Below are 20294 nucleotides of genomic sequence, written 5' to 3' on the forward strand. Positions count from 1 at the left end.
GCCTTCCTAATTCGTTTAATTCCATGTGAGAATCAGAAAATCAGCCTAATTAATACAAGTGGTACTCTGCTATTGCTGACTGACTGCCATTTCTTCCTGTAAGCTTAAGCAGAAGAAACTGGAACACATTGCTAGTTAAACCTTCCAGTGACTAGACTGCTTAGATATAACATATAATCAGGAGAAAAGAATCCTTCCTTATTAATCTTTGTATTTTCTAATCTATAGATCCATTTTTCAGTTAAAAAAACTAATCAATGATCTGAGAAACAATGACATCAAACATTCCTATGTTTGAAATGAGCACGAAGAAAGGGTCTGAAAGGGCTGAGTATGCCAGGGTGGAAGAGAAACACGTGCAAAACCACTAGCTGTTTCTTATTCACGGGTATTCTCTTGTTTTTTGTCCTTTCACAAACGTTTTCTGGATGTCTACTAGGCTCTAGGCCTGATGTTGTGATGGATCCCACCACCAACATACAGGCCAGAATCTGGAGGGTTGTGTCTTCCCCTCATCAATCCTGATACTTTTATGGAAAAGAAAGAGGTATACAGCATTTCTGTTCTGTCATCAATACAGTGCCATCACTGTCATTACATTTCCTGTCTTTTCATTTCATAATTTCTACTGGTAGAGGTCAAGTTGTTTAATGTAAAAGGTGGAATAACTTTAAAAATTCACCTTAAAACCTTTATTTGTCAGTATCCAGAAGTCTAATATATCATTTGGGATACTGGCAATGCCTTATTCTCAAAAAAGAAAAATGAGAAATTTGAGACAAAAACCTTGAACTCTCTAATATCCAGAACAGCATATGCATGTGTAGGCACGAGACCCCACTTCTCTCCTTCGGCTTCAGTCATCGTGCCAGTTGACGCAGTGATGAGGACATCCCCTTTGTGAAACCTGGAATGACCCCCACAGGAAAATAATTCAAGGAAAACACATCTGTAATCTCAGATCACACTGTAGTCTAATGGTCTACAGGAAAATTTCCAAATTTCATTGAAGTCTTTCTAAAATGGGCTACTCCAAACATCTCCCCCCAATTCCCAAGAAGTACATTTCTATTTCACAGCATATCAGATAAATTGTCACATTTCCTGCCCCTTAGTTTAGACAACTTAATTCTCAGGCAGAAACCACTGACATGAAGGAAAGCAAATGCTAAACTTTCAAATGATTTACAAATACCAATGAAGATGTGAAACACCAAATGCATGCCCCCAAAGCAACATCATTTTATTTATCAAATCATTAAGCTTTTAGTTTCATTACTGAATATATATTATTTGCATGAACAATTCACCAGGCCCCACATGTGGACAATCCCATGGATTAAGGCTTAAGCTACTGTCTTCCTCTTTATGTTCTTAGACTTCTGTTTTACCAACCTGTCTCAACTGGTTAAGTACTCAAGAAGTACAAAATAATTTTTCCATGTTACATATTCCAGATTGAATCAAATGTTTTGGATTATCTATAATTTGGATTAACTGTAACCATCAGTGAGGATAGTAATTGAGGGTTGGCTGTAGGAAGTGTATAAATATGTAAGTTTTTAAAAAACTATATTAAAAACAAATTTCCCCAATAACTAAAAATGACTGCCTCTGCAATATGTCTTCTAAATAAGGCATGACGTTTTTAAACAGCCTCCTTTTCTGCAAAGAGAGAGGGAGAGGGAGAGAGGGAGGGAAATGTTTACCTTTGATAAAGCATTCTGAAAGAATTATCCTTACTGAAAGTTTGGCTATCTGAATGCATAGCAATCCTTTCTGGTATCCAACCAGTCAGTGCATGAAGATCAATATTCTGCAACATAAACACGTTTCAGGACTGTCAACATTGTTTTCAAGCTCATAAATAAATCCCCTGTGTAGCTATTAAAATCTCACTGATTTGATATAATGATTTTGACAGGAGTAAATTAGAAGGTGGTTAAGTTTTTCTATCAATAATACATTTCTTATTTAACTCAAATTCCTACCTAGTTAGGTACAACTTTGTCTTTTCCTTACAATCTTTGCTCCTTTTTCCAAACACAAAACAACTGTTTTACTGCTAGATATGATGAAAATTCAAAAGATGTAACAGAAAAAACTGTTTTAATAATGGTGATGATAATCACTCAACATTTAGTGAGTTCTTAAAATATGATAGTCACTTTTCTAATGTTTTACATATATTGTCTTTATTTTCTCACTAAGCTACACATGGTAAATTAATAGGCATTAGATTAGAAAGCTAAACTGAAAACTTTTAAAGATGGAACAATTAAGCATATAGGCTGGGAAGAAATTTGACCATCCTATTACATTTTACCAAGACCCATACACTCTATGCCCAGCATTGTAAGAACCAGAAGGGTACTGGGCAGGGAACTAACCAGGTATAAATGATGGGTGATTTAAATACATTTACCTCATTTAATCTTTACAACTCTGAGAAGTGCTGTCCCCATATTACAAAGAGGCTGATTTCTAAGGCCACAGGCTGGCTAGTGTCACATTCAAAGCATGCTAATCTAATTTCGGATATAAACCCAGCAGTTTCTTATTCAACTAAAGGATAATCACACACCTTGATTCTACAGGTTGTGTTAAGGTTAGGAAAAACTAACAAACAAAAAACTCCTTGAACTTGAATTTACAGATCAAAAAATATACATAAAGATGACATTATGACATACTCATTTGATCTGAGGAGACCTCTTTGGAAAGGTACTGTATTAATTGGTCCTGTATCCCAATGTAACAGCAGACACACACATTTTAGACTTTCCTGTACTGAATGTTACACAATGCACTATCCTTAGAAAAGAAAACATGTACCCCAATAATACGATAAATGATCAACATTTCTCAGGGGTTCATAATCTGTATTTCTTTTTCTTTTAAACATCATCATCTGTAACCTTTCAAATTTAAAATAGTGGCATTAGATAGTGTAAGTCTGTGTCTGGATCATCCTATCTGTTACTTACTGAATTGGATCCTGGGAAATCATATCCTCCCATGACTTTCATGTATGCTTTTTCTATAAGAGAAACCCATAATTCACTTTTGTTGTTAGAATAAGAACAGAGCAATTCTCCTTTATGATCAACAGGTAATTGGTCATCAATTATCACCTGAAGAAAGAGAACATTAATTTCCTTAGGTGGTACAAAATATCTTGAAATCTTTCATATCAAGGGAAAAAACACCTTTCATACTAGTAAAATAAAAGGCATTATATGCCTATTATTAAGGTATATGAAATAACAGCTTCATATTTCCATAATATGATCAACTGTAAAATGTTAATTGTAAAATATTACATGTATCTTCATTTTTACAAGCTAACCTCCCTGTCAGACTATTGAGGCAACTGGTTAAATGTTATGGATCTACCATCAAAATCATTAGGAATTCTAGAAAAGTACATTATATCTAAGATAATGACAAAAGGAAATATAACAATATTGGTACCTGTCATTTTTAACCTAAACCTATAAAAAGACACACTACGTACAGTTGTAAAAGCAGAACACTATAGTTAAAAAATATATTTAAATAACAGAGGAAGTAATCACCCCAAAAATACAGCTTCATATTATAAAGTGATTTGGGAAATAAGGGTAAGATGAATTTTGATCTAACATTAATAGGAGAATTATGCAACTGCATTTTGAAAGATTCTTTAAACATGGGGTTATTTAAAAATTACCGTTTAGAAAAACCATTCTCAGTAATTTAATTTTTAAATAATCAGCTAGAGCAGTGGTTCTCAAGGTTCGCAGACCTCAGCATCAACTAGTGACTTGTCAGAAATGCAGGTTATGCCCCCACCCCAGACCTACTGAATCAGAGACTCTGGGGAGCCAACAATTTGTTTAACAGCCCTCCAGGGGATTCTGTGCCCACTAAACTTTGAGTATTATGAGCTTCAAGGCAACTTCTCAATTTCTCAGACTGGAAGCACCAAGGATCTTGTTGTGTAAATTCAGATTCTGATTCAGTAGGTCCAGGGAGAGACCTAAAACTGCAATTCTAAGAAGATACTAGTTGATAGTGATACTGATCCATGGACCTCCAGGTTAGAACAGATACTAGAGAATTCTAACAATGCCAGGCCATTACAACACAGTTCAGAGTCTGTAAAGAACTTAGTGAAATTTAAAACTATATATATATATCACAAAGGAAAACAGAATTTTAAAAGCTTCCTTCATCTCAAACTATGACTATACATACAAACTCTTCTGACCTAACAGAATAAGTTTGTCTGATTTCCTTTTAATCAAAGAAGTAATTAAGAACTATTAAATTAAAATTTATTTTAAGCATTAACAATCATTAGCTCAATGTTACTTTTTAGAATTTTCTATAAATTTTTTCAAAACCATTTTTAAAAAGACTTTATACTTTGTCATGATTTTTGTTTTTAATTATTAACATGTGATGTTACTGGTAGTAATATATGTAGTATCGCAGACTCAAAATCAACTAAACTGATTTTTTTAAAGTTTACACAAATAACATTTCTAGTGATTCTATTCAAGATTCAAAGGTGGGGAAGGGAGAGAGAAAAGGGGTTGAGGTGGGAAAGACATTCACCTTTCTTGGGACACCATTGAGGTGAAGTTTTACCATATACTTTCCACATGGATTGTACTCTGGCTCACCATCCTTATTCTGAGGGTAAATTATGCTTTTGTAAGGAAAATAAATATTGAAATACCAAATTAATATTCAATATAAAGTAGTATGCAGGATATATTTAGATATATGCTATTGTCTTGGCAATTTTATAAGAATAAACAGAATATTTTTCTATAATAGGCCTAGAAAAAGATTTCACCCTAATCAAAGTGCTTATTTAATTTAAATAAATAAAGTATCTGAGGATCATACAACAGGACATAAATTTCACACTATTCTGAAAAGTGCTCAGTTTTAATTTACATGCTCTAATAAATTTTTTATTAAGAGGGTATATTTTAAGTCAGTTAAAATAATCTACTATTGGCCCCAAGAGGTAAAAAGACCATTTTAATTAACCTTAACTAAGGCATCGAACCACGACTCTGAGTTAAAATCAGCACAACTCTGATAAAATTACACAAAATTATCCAGTAATATACTTGTAAAAAGTATCAGTATCAATTGTTTTTTCATACGTTGTGTATTATTTACTTATATGGTCTGTTTATCCAAGATGGCAAATAACTAGAAAGTAAGGCTTGTTTAATTCACCTTTGTACTCTCACGACCTAACACACAAAAACCCTGCTGGAGAATTTACATGAAAACATTTATAATGATTCATTTGTACAATTTTAAAATGAATGTAATTTTAATGATAAAAAATTTAAAAGTTGGTTTATTATACCCACCAATTTAAGCTAAAAAGACTTCTCAAAATGGAAAGAAAAAGCATTTCAGTAACATTTAAGCACATTCTAAAGCAGTTCTAGCCAACAGAACTGTTTTATACTTTCCAGAAGCCATATCAAAAGTTTAAAAAAAGGTGAAATTCTAATATACTTAATTTAACCCAACATATCCAAAATATGAGTTCAACATGTGATCAATATAAAAATTTGAGGTATTTTTCAACTTTATATATTTTGTGTGAAGTTTTCAAAATCTGATGCATTTTACACTTATAGTGCATTTTAATTGAGATTAGCCCATTTGAAGTGTTCAGTACCCAAAGGTAGCTAGTGGCTACCATACAGTATAATTATAAACATGACAGGATTTTACTTTGATTGACTTCACTTATTTCAAAACATATTTGTAACATATACATTATTTTAACTATATGTGCATGTGTTGTTAGACTGTTTAGGGAATCTTTCCACATTTACAAATCAGATGTGTAACACATAAAGGGGCCATTAATATTCTGAGTTATATGCCATCTTCACTTCCCATGCAGATAAGGCCTGAGTTTTTAATCTAGTTAAATAAAAGACAATTGTATGAAAAAGGATAAACAGATAAAAACAAAATTTTACCTGGTTATCAACTTCTTATTAAATCTTCTTTCATATGCTGCACTGATAGCCAGTGATGCCACAAAGGAACAATCTGATACTATTGTCTGTTAAAGAATTTATTCATCACTCATTCATGTAATTTCAACATTACCACAGTTGTGTAAGCATTGCACCTAAGAACCTGGCTTTTTATACTAAATACCCTGACTGTTGCTCGAACAGGAGAATAGTATGTAAAATATGTAATACAACAAACTCAGACATAATTCTGTTCAAACAAATACTAGAAAAACCGAATAAAGTATTTCAATGCAGTTAATTTAGAATTAAATATGGATGATGTATTTCTTACATGGATAAAAGCATACTGACCAAATCACTCTGTTTTTAATGATAAAAAAGTTAAAGTCACCCCTATGTTTAGTGCAGCACTATTTACAATAGCCAAGATATGGAAGCTACCTAAGTGTCCATCAGTAGATGAATGGATAAAGAAGAGGTGATACATATATGCAATGGAATACTATTCAGCCATTAAGAAAGAAACAAATCCTACCATTTGCAACAACATGGATGGAGCTGGAGGATATTATGCTCAGTGAAATAAGTCAGGCAGAGAAAGACAAATACCAAATGATGTCCCTCATTTGTGGAGTATAACAACGAAGCAAAACTGAAGGAACAAAATAGCAGCAGACTCACAGACTCCAAAAAAGGACTAGTGGTTATCAAAGGGGTGAGGTAGGGGAGGGCAGGTGGGGAGGGAGGGAGAAGGGGACTGAGGGGTATCATGATTGGTGCACATGGTGTCTATGGGGTCATGGGGGAGACAGTGTAGCTCAGAGAAGACAAATAGGGACTCTGTGGCATCTTACTACACTGATGGACAGTGACTGCAATGGGGTATGGGGGTGACTTGATAATAAGGGTGAATGTAGTAACCACATTGTTTTTCCTGTGAAACCTTCATAAGAGTGTGTATCAATGATACCTTAATAAAAAAAAAAAGTCAGCAAAATGAAAAAAAAGAAAAAAGTTAAAAGGCATTTTTTTTAAAGTTGGTTTATTGTAATATGACCAATTTAAGTGAATATGCACAGCAAAACATCCTTGCATCATAGTAGCTCAGGACCAACATTTTAATACTAATGTGCAAGACATTTGTGACTTCAATGCATAACTTAACTGAAGTTTGCAATAAAACTATATTGTTGTTCCATCACTAAAGTATTTTAAATAAGCCCCTTTTGTATCCATTCCCTTATCAAAGGTAAAATTCAGATTCTCAACTTTTCACCTACAAGCACATAACAGTAAACAGGATCTAAATAAAAATCTACCATTGGTAAAAACATCTATTCACACTTGTATTATCTCAATACATGTGAGTCAAAGTGTACAGAACGCATGTCTTCCATTATACTTATATACCTGAATATTTTTCTTAATCTATGAAAAAACTCAAATCTATATTCAAATTAGTCTAAAATGTTAGCTTCCATAAAGAATCATACAAAATGCTTACCTGCTTTATGCTAAAACTGGACACAGTATAAATCATTGCAGGATTGCTGGCGAGGTCTTCTGGTCGTACCCATTTGGAAAACGTAGCTTTTTGTTTAGGTGATAAAGGTAGTTTGCCCCATCTATCACTGAGGAAACAGTAAAAATTAAACACTCCTACTAGCAATACCAAAATCAATCTTTAAAAATGACACAAAACCATAATTTCCTAGAGGGCTTTTTTTTGGTATAGTGATAATAGCTATATTTATATGTCATCCTAATAGAACTCTCTGGTCAAATTTGGCTCTTTAAACTTAACCATGAACACGCTTAACCATGAATCCAGTCAATCTGATGATCTTGCCCAGTTAAAAAAAATACACAGAGATAACTGAAAGCAGGAAAGCAACCTAAATTCATTTATATTTACTTTAAGAATAAAGCTTAATTTAACATGGTTATATTTTAACATGGTTATATTCAAGAATTTCAGTTTCAATAAAATGGAGTCATTAACAATAAAAATGATTCATTTAAAAGGACCTAGGAAACTACAGATCCTTATGTTGGCTACTGACAAACTTCTCTGCAAGGCTAATAATGAGAGTGGCTATCAATGAGCAAGGCTCATGCTCAAGTACTTAACATATATTATTCATTTAATCCCCCTCAAATTCCACTGAAGCAATTATTTTTGGAAAAGGCTTAAAGTGATTAAATACCTTGCCAAGATCATATAGCTAAGTAGCAGCAGAACTGGCGTTTGAATCCAGGTGTCTGGTGCCAAATCCACCACACTTACCCATTACCCTCTACTCACTGTGTATTGGGAATATACTGTGTAATATTTCTCTAAAACTGATATACAGTACAGAATAAAAACCATCTACCTTTCCTCAAACCTTTTCTAGAGCAAGGGTAATAAATCTGTGGGTTTTAAAAGACTTCTAGAATAATATAAGGTATATGATATGCAACTGAAACAAATATAATTTTTTTTTTCCAAAAAATGTTGATAGGTATTAGGAGAAAGGGTTTTGTGGTCAGGTATGATCTGGTTATTGTTTTTTTTCATGGAGGACATCTCTAATAAATCTTTTTAATAAGCCAAGATTATATAAATCTGTTAGAGTAGACTATCATATATAACACTTTTCAAACTTTTTTGGTGATCATCTCACAGAACCACCACTGTTTTAGGTAACGTTTTAGGTACCTGTGTAACATCAGTAGCTGACTGTAAGTAGAAAGTGAGCTGTGCTAATTCAGAAGAATTTAAAGAAAGCCATCACAAAATTTTAGAGGAAAAAATAAGGCCAATTCAAATCTATAATCTAATTACTTAGTATTAATTTGCTATATAAACCATAATACAGAATAAACCCAAGATTCCTTAATATTACCTCAAAAGTCACCACTAAGTTAACCAAATTCAATGTTTTTTCTTAGAACTTTAAAGATACTAAAAATATCTTCTGATTTTTATAATAATGCTTATTTTATTATTTTAAAATTATTACATGACCCAAACAGAAAAAAAAAAGTTACAAAATCACTCAATCTTTCTAACCAAAGATTCATAAATTGTGCACACTTTTCTCATCAGTCTGTGGTCTTTAAATTTTAAAATGTTTACCATTACTCTTTCTTTTGATTATTCTCACCAAAAAATAAGATAGAAAATAAGGAAAGATCTTGCTAGTCTAGTATTTATTCTCGACTTTTCTCCAAATTTAATTAATTCTGTAAATATTTACTGAGTATCTACTATACTGAATGGGGTGAAACTTAATTAAAATAGACACATTTTCTGTCCTTATGAAGCTTATAATCCAGGAGGACAAGCACTGAGTAAGTAATCACACACAAAAAATGTAACATTCCAACCATGCTGACAAGCACTGTGCCTAAATTAAAGCAGTTTGTATGGTATTATATTTTACTGTTTCAATTGTACTATAAGCATTTTCCCATGTTAATTTCTTGATTACTTATAATGATATAACATCCTTCCTAAGGACATCTGATCTACAAGCACTAAAAAGTATGATTTATCTGAATTTATTACACAAAGATTAGAACTATAAGTTTATACTGCACTTGGATATAACAACAAAGAAATACTAGAATAACTGATTCATTTTCATAATTATAATAATATCAATGAATATCTTTTATGTAAGTTTTTCACTACATCTATAAACACTTTATAGAATTGGTTTCCTAAAGTGAAATTATAGGTCAAAGGGGTATGTTTTTAAAGTATCTGAAATATACAGCCAAATTGAGTAACATAATTTAGTATGTAACAATTATTTTTCTAAGAGTTAATCCTTATTCTGTGGAGCTTGCTATATAACAAGCACCACTGTAAGTGCTTTATATTTTATTAACTTAATCATCACAACAACACTATGAGGTAGACTCTATTATTTTTAAATCTAAGGTAGCTTTAAAAACTGGCCAACCGACATACAGGATTTGAAACTGGACAGTGTGGCTCTAGAATCTGTGTCCTTAACATCAATACTATAAAGCTTCCCAGATAGAGAAGCTTCTTAGATCCCAATTGGTAACTAGCATCACATGGCTGCCTGAGTGAAAAAATTAGGCTGACAACTTATTGACTTTGAGATATCTAATTTTTGCCCATTCAAGAACAGTAAAACAATAAAAAATGAGAAAGCAGGTTTTAAAAAAATTTTCTATTAAGGTGTGATTGATATTAAGGTGTGATCTTATGAAGGTTTCACATGAAAAACAATGTGGTTACTACATTTACCCATATTATCAATCCCCACCCATACCCCAATGCAGTCACTGTCCATCAGTGCAGCAAGATGCCACAGATTCACTACGTGCCTTCTCTGTGTTACACTGTTCTCCCCATGGTCCTCCCAACACCATGTGTACTAAACATAATACTCCTCAGTCCCCTTCTCCCTCCCTCACACCCGCCCTCCCCCACCCCTCCCATTTGGTAACCAGTAGTTTATTCTTGGAGTCTCTGAGTTTGCTGCCATTTTGTTCCTTCAGTTTTGCTTCATTGTTACACTCCACAAATGAGGGACATCATTTGGCATTTGTCTTTCTCTGCCTGGCTTACTTCACTGAGCATAATGTCCTCCAGCTCCATCCATGTTGTTGCAAATGGTAGGATTTGTTTCTTTCTTAATGGCTGAATAGTATTCCATTGCATATATTACCATCTCTTCTTTATCCACTCATCTACTGATGGATACTTAGGTTGCTTGCATATCTTGACTATTGTAAAAAGTGCTGCGATTAACATAGGGGTGCATATGTCGTTTTGAATCTGAGAAGTTGTATTCTTTGGGTAAATTCCAAGGAGTGGGATTCCCGGGTCAAATGGTATTTCTATTTTTAGTTTTGAGAAACCTCCATATTGCTTTCCACAATGGCTGAACTAGCTTACATTCCCACCAGCAGTGTAGGAGGGTTCCCCTTTCTCCACATCCTCACCAACATTTGTTGTTCTTAGTATTTTTGATGCTAGCCACCCTTACTGGTGTGAAGTGATATCTCATTGTGGTTTTAATTTGCATTTCCCTGATGATTAGTGATGTGGAGCATCTTTTCATGTGTCTGTTGGCCATCTGAATTTCTTCTTTGGAGGACTGTCTCTTCATATCCTCTGCCCATTTGTTAATCGGGTTATTTGCTTTTTGGGTGTTGAGGCGTATAAGTTCTTTATATATTTTGGATGTTAACCCCTTGTCGGATATGTCATTTACAAATATATCCTCCCATACTGTAGGATGCCTTTTTGTTCTGTTGATGGTGTCCTTTGCCGTACAGAAACTTTTTAGTTTGATGTAGTCCCATGAGTTCATTTTAGCTTTTGTTTCCCTTGCTCAAGGAGATGCATTCAGGAAGAAGTTGCTCATGCTTATATTCAGTAGATGCTTGCCTATGTTGTCTTCTAAGAGTTTTATGGTTTCATGACTTACATTCAAGTCTTTAATTCATTTTGAGTTTACTTTTGTGTATGGGGTTAAACAATCCAGTTTCATTCTCTTGCATGTAGCTGTCCAGTTTTGCCAACACCAGCTGTTGAAGAGGCTGTCATTTCTCCATTGTATGTCCATGGCTCCATTATCATATATTAATTGACCATATATGGTTGGGTTAATATCTGGGCTCTCTAGTCTGTTCCATTGGTCTATGGGTCTATTCTTGTACCAGTACCAAATTGTTTTGATTACTGTGGCTTTGTAGTAGAGCTTGAAGTCGGGGAGCGTAACCCCCCGAGCTTTATTCTTCCTTCTCAGGATTGCTTTGGCTATTCGGGGTCTTCTATGGTTCCATATGAATTTTAGAACTATTTGATCTAGTTCATTGAAGAATGCTATTGGTATTTTGATAGTGATTGCATTGAATCTGTAGATTGCTTTAGGCAGGATGGCCATTTTGATATTAATTCTTCCTATCTATGAGCATAGGATATGTTTCCATTTATTGGTATCTTCTTTAATTTCTCTCATGAGTGTCTTGTAGTTTTCAGAGTATAGGTCTTTCACTTCCTGGTTAGGTTTATTCCAAGGTATTTTATTCTTTTTGATGCAATTGTGAATGGAATTGTTTTCCTGATTTCTCTTTCTGCCAGTTTGTTGTTAGTGTATAGGAATGCCACATATTTCTGTGTATGAATTTTGTATCCTGCAACTTTGCTGAATTCAGATATTAGATCTAGTAGTTTTGGAGTGGATTCTTTAGAATTTTTTATGTACAGTATCATATCATCTGCAAACAGGGACAGTTTGACTTCTTCCTTGCCAATCTGGATGCCTTTTACTTTGTGTTGTCTGATTGCCATGGCTAGGACCTCCAGTACTATATTGAATAGAAGTGGGGAAAGTGAGCATCCTTGTCTTACTCCCAATCTTAAAGGAAAAGCTGAGAAAGCAGCTCTTTTGATCTTTATAGACCCTTTTATTTATTCTGCACATAATAAGCATTCAGTCCTGATATTTTTTCTGATATACTCACTTGAGAAATTTTGAACAATATTTTAAAAAATTAAATCACCTAATTTTGCTACCTAGAGATAATCACGCTGATGTATAGCTTTACATCATTTTTCCTATAAATATGTAAAAAGAAAAACTTTGTATGTTACATGCATAATTTTCACTTTTTAAATAAACTGTATTTTATATTGCAAACATTTCCCCTACATTTTTTAAAGTTTTGTTTTTTATTGGTAGCATAATATTTAATATAGTAATATGGATGTGCCATTATTTAATCATTCCCATATTGTTGTATATTTAGTTTATTTCAATAATTATTCACTGTAACAGATACTTTAATTAATGCACTTATTAACATATTCTTCAATTATTATACAATTCTTACTTCCTTAGCATGACTAGAAGCTGTGAGTCCTAAACTAAACAATATTTTTAAGGTTCTTGACATAAGTTGCCACTGTCCTAGAAGGCAGTGCTAACTCCCACTTCCATAATTCACCCTTTCTTGAACTGGTTCTCAGTAAACAGCAATGTTGTCATTCTATTCCACTTCTCCACTCAGTTCCTTATGTACTTGCATTTCTGTTGTGACTCTAACACCAACTGGACAAATATTTACTGAGTACTTACTCCACGCCAGGTTCTGTGCCAGGCACTGTAACACTAGGCACAAGGAGAGCCACATGTGCCCATTACCAGGCAAATGGTAACAGAGGTACTCTTGCTTTTTGTCCCACATCTTTGCCATAGTCCACATATCTTCTATTTTTTTTTTTATTACAAAGTTTAATTTCAAACCCGTTAGGTAAACTGGACCTCAGAGTATGAAAAAAGTACTGAAAAATGATCTTGTAAGTAAAAATTGCAATAATGCTTACTTACCAGAAAGGCATTGGATAAGCAAAACGTTCTCTCAGATCAATACTCATGAAAGGAACATATTCTATTCCATTTATTTTTGATGTTGTCCTATAAAAAACAAGAAAAAAAATCTATAGTAAATATTCAGTTCTACCTTAATTACCAATCTTATTTAAACTCTTTAAAATTTAAGTGACAAAGTATAGCACTGTAATTAAATTAAACCAACAATCTCATGTTGATGATAACTTTATTGGACATTTTCAATAAAACTGTTGAATACTAAAAAATAAAGGATACAATTCAATCCAGTAAATGCTATTCTTTTAAGACTAACATCCTTCACAACTGAACATTGGTCTCAAGATAGGCCTACACTAGAGGTATTCAAAGTGTCCTTGACATCAGGATGCAAAGCAAGTTCTATCCTAAGCCCAAAGGGAGGATTGCTTAGTTATTTTGGAATTTAAAAAACATGGTATTTACAATTCTGGAAATTCATTCTTTCTATTTTCTAGTTATGAGAATACAGAATGGGCAGTGGAAGAAAGAAGTGTCACAGGTAAGAGCTATGGCCTCTTGACAAATTAAAGAAATGTGGCTTGTAGTAGTATTGAATATTTCTTCTTGTTCTGTGTACATGTTTATTTGTATATATTAACTATTTCCTATTTTGGCTTTCTCTCATTTTATTTAGAAGTGTTGCAGGGTAACTTCACAATTTAGTTTCTAGGTAACAATATTCCATGATACTGTGACTGAATGAGGTCCAATCAATACAGCCAGTAATGGGTACAGTAACTGTGTATCTTCACCTGGAGAGGACGAGAATGCTTCACTTTCCACTGTAAGGACAGCTGCGTTTTGTTAGGTGGACATACAGCATTATTTTGTTGGAGAACGGATTCTAATGCATGTAGAAGGGAGCACATGGAAGCTGAGTAGGTAGTGTTGGACTGTTAGTATCTCTCAGCTCTAAAGACACCCTTCTTCATCCTGCTTTGTGTTGTGTTGGTTCTTATGCAGTTTTTCTAGGCACAATGAGCCTGATTAGCAGGAGCAGAATTAAATCTTCAGGAATAAAAGAAAAATGTCCTCTAGTGGCAGCTACGTAGGAAGGAACACTTTCAGTTCAATTTTAGGAAATTAAATGTGACCAACTACAGGAATTGCATAGCCCTGAACAGGGTGGATCTCCTCCAATGCCCAGTGAAGGCCAGCCACTCTGGCCGAGACTTACCCTATCTACACTGGCTTAGAATGTAGGCACAAGGATTTCCATATCACTGTCGTTTTGCATTTTTAATATCCCCTGGACCTGCTTCCAGGCACTGAGCTGGCTTCCAAGACTAGAGTTGGCAAGTATTTTCTGTAAAGGCCCAGAAGGTACATAGTTTGGCTTTGCAATGAGGGCTCTGTCACATATTCTTCTTTTTTTTTTTTTTCTGTTTTTGTTTTTTTCCAACCCTTTAAAGAAATGTAAAAACCATTCATAGCTTAAGCCTGTCCTTTGCTGACCCCTAGCCTAGACTGCCATTTCAAGTTAACAATGTTTGCCCATGAGGCATCTGGTCACAGGTCACATGGAGTATGAGTGGTCTACCATGGCTCTATTTAGCCCCCTAAGCTTTAGTGCTCAATTTTGAAGAATGTGAGGATTTTCAGACACGTATATGTGTAAGTAGAAATGCTATTACTAAAATATATTAGAACACATTTTAACTATTTCAAGCTGTGACTATGTGACAATGTAATTATAATTACATAACAACAGTGCAACACCCTACAATAAAGACATGAGAATGATGCAGCAAATTTAGTGTGAATTACCTGCACTCATGAGGTTAACAAACTGTTTATTACAATGAATCATAAACTGATTTACCTGAGCACTTCTATTTCTTCCGCTGTATATTTCTGTCCTTGTGCATCACATGATTGTGGACTTATAAATGGCTGAGACCTTTCCAGGAAGGGATTAGTTCCCAGCGGAAAATGTGTTCTTGTTGGAGGTTGCTTTGGTTTAATATTCGTTGACTTAATTTTGCATAATGGTTTTGTTAAAGGCTCACTCAACGCTTCTGCTCTGTAACAGAGACAGGTATAGAACTGTTCTCACTTTTTTTCCCATTTAGACTTTTCAGAGAACATTTACTTCAGGAACCAGTCAAGCATTCCTAATGTAAAGCCGGTACATAAAATTCTTACACACTAGTCAACAGTTCACTCATTAAGCTACTCCCAAAGGTAAGGTAAGCATTTTTGCAACTAACATTCTATTAGTAACATTAATCGAGCACTTAACTGCATGTCAGTTACTATGCCAGGTGAGGGGGATACAAGAATGTATGAAACACAATCCATACTCTTCAGGTGTTCACAGTTTTATGAGGCAAGAAAGACAACTGCATCAAAAGTGTCAGACACTAGGATGGAAACATGACATGAGTGACTGCACAGCAGAAGACGCTGACGAAGTGGTGGGGAAGAGAGGGTGAGGCAGGGAAGGTTCTCTGAGCTGATGTTTGAGCTGCAGAGAAGTCCACCAGGGGAGTGAGGAGGCATTCTAAGCAGACAGTACAGCGAGTGCAAATGTGAGGAAGTATGAAACATTAAGGTAATTTCAAAAGAACAGATGGAGCCCCTGTGAATAATACAAATGAGAGGCAGAGGGAGATGAGACCAGAGAAGAAGGGGGGGCTGGATGGCTGAAGTCCACATATGATGTGCAAGGAAATTTCGGCTTTGTTCTGCAAAAGAAATAGTGAACTAAGGATTTGACACTCTTAACCCAGGGTCCACATATGACCTTCAGGAGTCTTATGAACACTCTGAAATTATACATAAAATATTTTTGTACCTTTTTTCTAGAGTGGTTAATTTTGAACAGATCCTCGAGGGAGCTGATGATTGACCCATCCCACTGCACTTAGGGTATCTCAGTGCTCTAATTCTGGATGGGTTATCCACATAGGTTATAAACGTCATCTACAATTCTGACTGGAAAAGCCAAAATAGAGAAGAGATCTATGTGCCAAGTGCCCAAATCCTCATGATTTTGGAGGAGCAAACTCAAGGTGAGATGATGGCAGTGAAAAGGAAGCATGACTGCTGTACCTCAATAAAGAAGGGCTACAGGTGGTACAGTCACACAATCTGAGCCTCTAAGGAGTTAATTTTATTAACTTATGCCATAACCATAAATGCAATCCCCATCCCTTTCCTCTGTAACATTCTTCAAGAGGTATAATTCTCTTGTGCACATCCATCCAATTCTTTCAATATTAAGCACATACTTATGTCTGACTTTTTACTAGGTGCTTGGTTACAGCACTGATCAAAACACAAAATTCTCTGCACTCACAGAGCTCACATTGGGGGCTGGGAGTTGGAAGGGACACAGACATGAAGACCCAACATGATAAAGTGGTAAAAGTTGTGAGAAAGAATATTAGAATAGAATAAGCAAGATGATAGTTCTGGAGGAAATTCCATTTTAAACAGAATAGTTAGCACAGGCCTTTTTGAAATTTTGACATTTGGACAAAGAGTTGAACGACTTATACAGTGTATAGTTTGGGGCATGTGTATGGCTGGAAACTGGCTCATTCTCAATATCTCTACTTTCAGTAGTAGCTCTGGCAGTTCTCTGGAAGTTTGATATTATACAACAAAAGGGAAGTCTTCCATTTCAAATGTCGTAACTTTTTGTTTTACACACAGCAAAAAATAAAACATTTCCTGACTGATTTGTTATTTCTTGAGTATAAACTAGAGAGGAGTAAATTCATTAGAGGAAGAACATAGACGTGCTGTAGATCTCAGCTTAAAGATGAAAATATGATACTATGAGCTCTATGACACACTTAGACACATCTGTTACATTTCAGTCACACAGTATACTGCCACCCATGGGTAAGAACTTGAGTGACCGAAACTCACCTATCTAGTGCCTGTCGGGCCAACTGTTTCAGTTTATTTTGCAGAGTTTTATCAGCAGTTTCATAAGACTTAAGAGAAAGAAAGACAGACAATCTGAAGCATAATTTGCTTGATTTTTCTAAGCAAAACATTTATAATACACATTACATATCTTGACATAATGAGAGAACAAACAAAGAAGACAGTTTATTTTCATCCTTAAAGTTACCATTTAAAATAGCGTTGAAAACTTGTCACTGAGGTAAACTTTAACAACACATCATATGCCAACTGGACCCCCTGCACAGCCCTGGTACCACAGAAGGCTAAGCAGCAGGAACCTCGTATTAGCACTTACCTCCCGTCTCAGGTACATACAGAAATCAGGATAGACGGTTCCCCTGAACAAAAGACCCTGGACAAAAAGCCAGCCCTCTGAGTAACACAGGGAACGCCGTTCTCTACCATTTCACCTCATCCTCCCATCAAATGCCCTGCTGTCATCCACTAGCTGCTCCTTAGAGCTAATGATCCCAACCAGGGCTCTTCAGGGAGCATGACAAGCCACTCACCACACAGATTTCATACTGTAAATTAATAAAGTTCTCCCAAACCACTACCTGAATTTTTTGTGTATGAAAATTTGAAAAAGAGCAGGGGAGATTTGCTGTTAATTCAAAGATGTGTAATGGTGAATTCTTCCTATAATAAGTTCATTTTAGTTATGTGGATATGAAAAAGTTAAAAAAAAAATAGTATCTATATTTTAAAAACCAACTGCCTAATGACTCAATCTTAATACTGTTAAATTTTTAACAAGATGTTAAAATCCATTACTAATTTTCTTCATCATCTCCTAATGAGTAACTTAATTACATTTATAATGATACACTAATATTTTCCTTTAAGGAATTGTTAAATAAAATTCACCATTAAGAGAAGAAGTTTGACCAAATTTAACTAGCAGCTATACATACAGTTTTCAGACAGAGATCTACAGCTTCCGTATACAACTCTATGGCATCTTCAATGTTCCCTTTCTCATCTTCGTCAAAAGCTTGTGTAACAAGGAAACGGGCACGCTCTAAGTCCAACTGATGTTTTGATTTCAAAGGATCAGCACTCTTGGCCTGAACTAAAGAAAAAAGCCACATAGAAATAATACTATATATATATATATATATATATATATATATATATATATATATATATACACACACACACACACACACACACATATATACATCTCAGAACAATGCACCATTTTAATACATTCTTTACAAAAATTCGATAATCCTCCATTTAAAAAGCTTAACAAGGTTGAAAAAAATCCTTAAAAGCTATTCCCCCCTTCTCTTTCAATCTTAATTTTAAGGCGTAAAAAAAAGGTCTCCACTTGTTCAACTTATTACACAATAGGCAGCAAAGAACAGGAATATCAAATTGTATTCTTTACTCAAAAGACTTTTCTTTCTGAATTTCTCTCTCCCTACAAGTACTTCCTCCATTAAAAAAATAAAACACAGAATCTTCCTCACCTACCACACAAATACAAAATAGAAACTTGGAAAATGATAAATCTAAAGAAACCCAATTATGTTTTAAGGTAATTAAAAAATTCTTTTTTCAGTACAGCCAATAACTGTGTAATACACTAGGCTCTGATGATAAAGTTCCTGCTGTTTCCTATTCATCTAGATCCAGGTTAAGCTATCAAGTATTTTTACTGCTCTGAACTAAGTGTTTGCTTGTTTTTAATACAAAGGTATGTATCTACAAGGAACTTATATCAATATATAAAAACTTACAACTCAGCAATAAAAAGATGACCAATTTAAAAAATGGATGTGACGATTAACTGTATTATCAACTTGGGTCAGCTTGACTGGATCACAGGATACCCAGATATTTGGCTAAACATGATTTCTAGGTATGTTTACGAGAGTGTTTCTGAATGAAATTAACATTTGAATTGGTGGTAAAAGCAGACTGTCCAACCTAATGTGGTTGGGCATCATCTAATCTGCTGACTGACTGAGAAGGGAGAGAGAGAGAGAGAGAGAGGGAGAATGCACTCTGACAGCTAAGCTAGGACACAGTTGGTCTTCTGTTCTCAGGACTGGGACTTGACCATCAGCAGCCTGTTCTCAGGGGTTCAGACTTGGATTGAACAACACCACTGGCTCTCCGGGGTCTCCAGCTTGCATATAGCCTGCTGTGGGACTTGTCAGCCTCCATAATCACATGAGCCATTTCCTCATAATAAATCTCTTTATATGCATATTATTGGTCCTTTTCTCTGGGGAACCCTGACTTACACAGTGGGCAAAAGATGTGTATAGTTTTTTCTAGAAAGAAAATATTTGAATATTTAAATTTGTGGGCCAATTGGCACATGACACGATACTCAACATCATTAGCCAGTAGGGACATGCATATAAAAACCACTGGATGCCACTTTACACCCATTATCATGGCTAAAATAAAAAAAACACAAAAATAACAAGTGTTGATAAAGATGTGAAGGAAACTGAACCCTCAAGACATTGCTGGTGAAGTTACAATACGGCACAGCCACTTTGGAAAACAGTATAGCAATTCCATTCCTGGGTATATATCAAACTGGAAACATGTCCATACAAAAACTTAAACACAAATGTTGTAACAGCATTATTCTAACAACGAAAAGGTGGAAACAAGACAATGTCCATAAACTGATGAATGAATAAACACTGATACAATGCATATAACCCATCCATAAAAAGGAATGAAGTCCTGGGACATGCTATAGCATGGATAAACCTTGAGAACACTATACTAAACGAAAGAAGACAGAAGCAAAAGGCTACATAGTAGATGATTCCATTTACATGGAATGTCCAGAATAGACAAATCCATTGAGATAGAATATAGATCAGTGGTAAGAGGAAAGGCAGGAGGAATGGGAAGTGACTACTGATGGACAAAGGGGTTTCTTTTGTGGTGACAAAAGGGTTCTAAAGTTACAAAGTAGTGACGGCCA

At 34.8% G+C, this 20294-nt stretch overlaps 1 protein-coding gene across 5 annotated transcripts in view; it reads right to left on the reverse strand.

Moving 5' to 3' along the window:
- The window catches only part of CAPN7 (calpain 7), a 51009-nt gene that overhangs the window by 16924 nt on the left and 13791 nt on the right, over positions 1-20294 (reverse strand). For 3 of the 5 annotated variants that reach the window (XM_073223961.1, XM_036995463.2, XM_017650132.3), the window contains exons 3-12: positions 18250-18407; positions 17294-17361; positions 15237-15437; positions 13373-13459; positions 7516-7642; positions 6009-6094; positions 4603-4696; positions 2988-3134; positions 1710-1816; positions 787-907 (exon numbers count right to left, since the gene is read on the reverse strand). In XM_073223961.1, the coding sequence (XP_073080062.1) occupies positions 787-907; positions 1710-1816; positions 2988-3134; positions 4603-4696; positions 6009-6094; positions 7516-7642; positions 13373-13459; positions 15237-15437; positions 17294-17361; positions 18250-18407 (1196 nt within the window). The remainder of the gene's footprint in view (positions 1-786; positions 908-1709; positions 1817-2987; positions 3135-4602; positions 4697-6008; positions 6095-7515; positions 7643-13372; positions 13460-15236; positions 15438-17293; positions 17362-18249; positions 18408-20294) is intronic. The other 2 variants (XM_036995453.2, XM_017650133.3) reach the window with 2 other exon arrangements.

This window comes from Manis javanica, chromosome 15 (assembly GCF_040802235.1).
Source record: "Manis javanica isolate MJ-LG chromosome 15, MJ_LKY, whole genome shotgun sequence".
Classification (NCBI taxonomy): domain Eukaryota; kingdom Metazoa; phylum Chordata; class Mammalia; order Pholidota; family Manidae; genus Manis; species Manis javanica.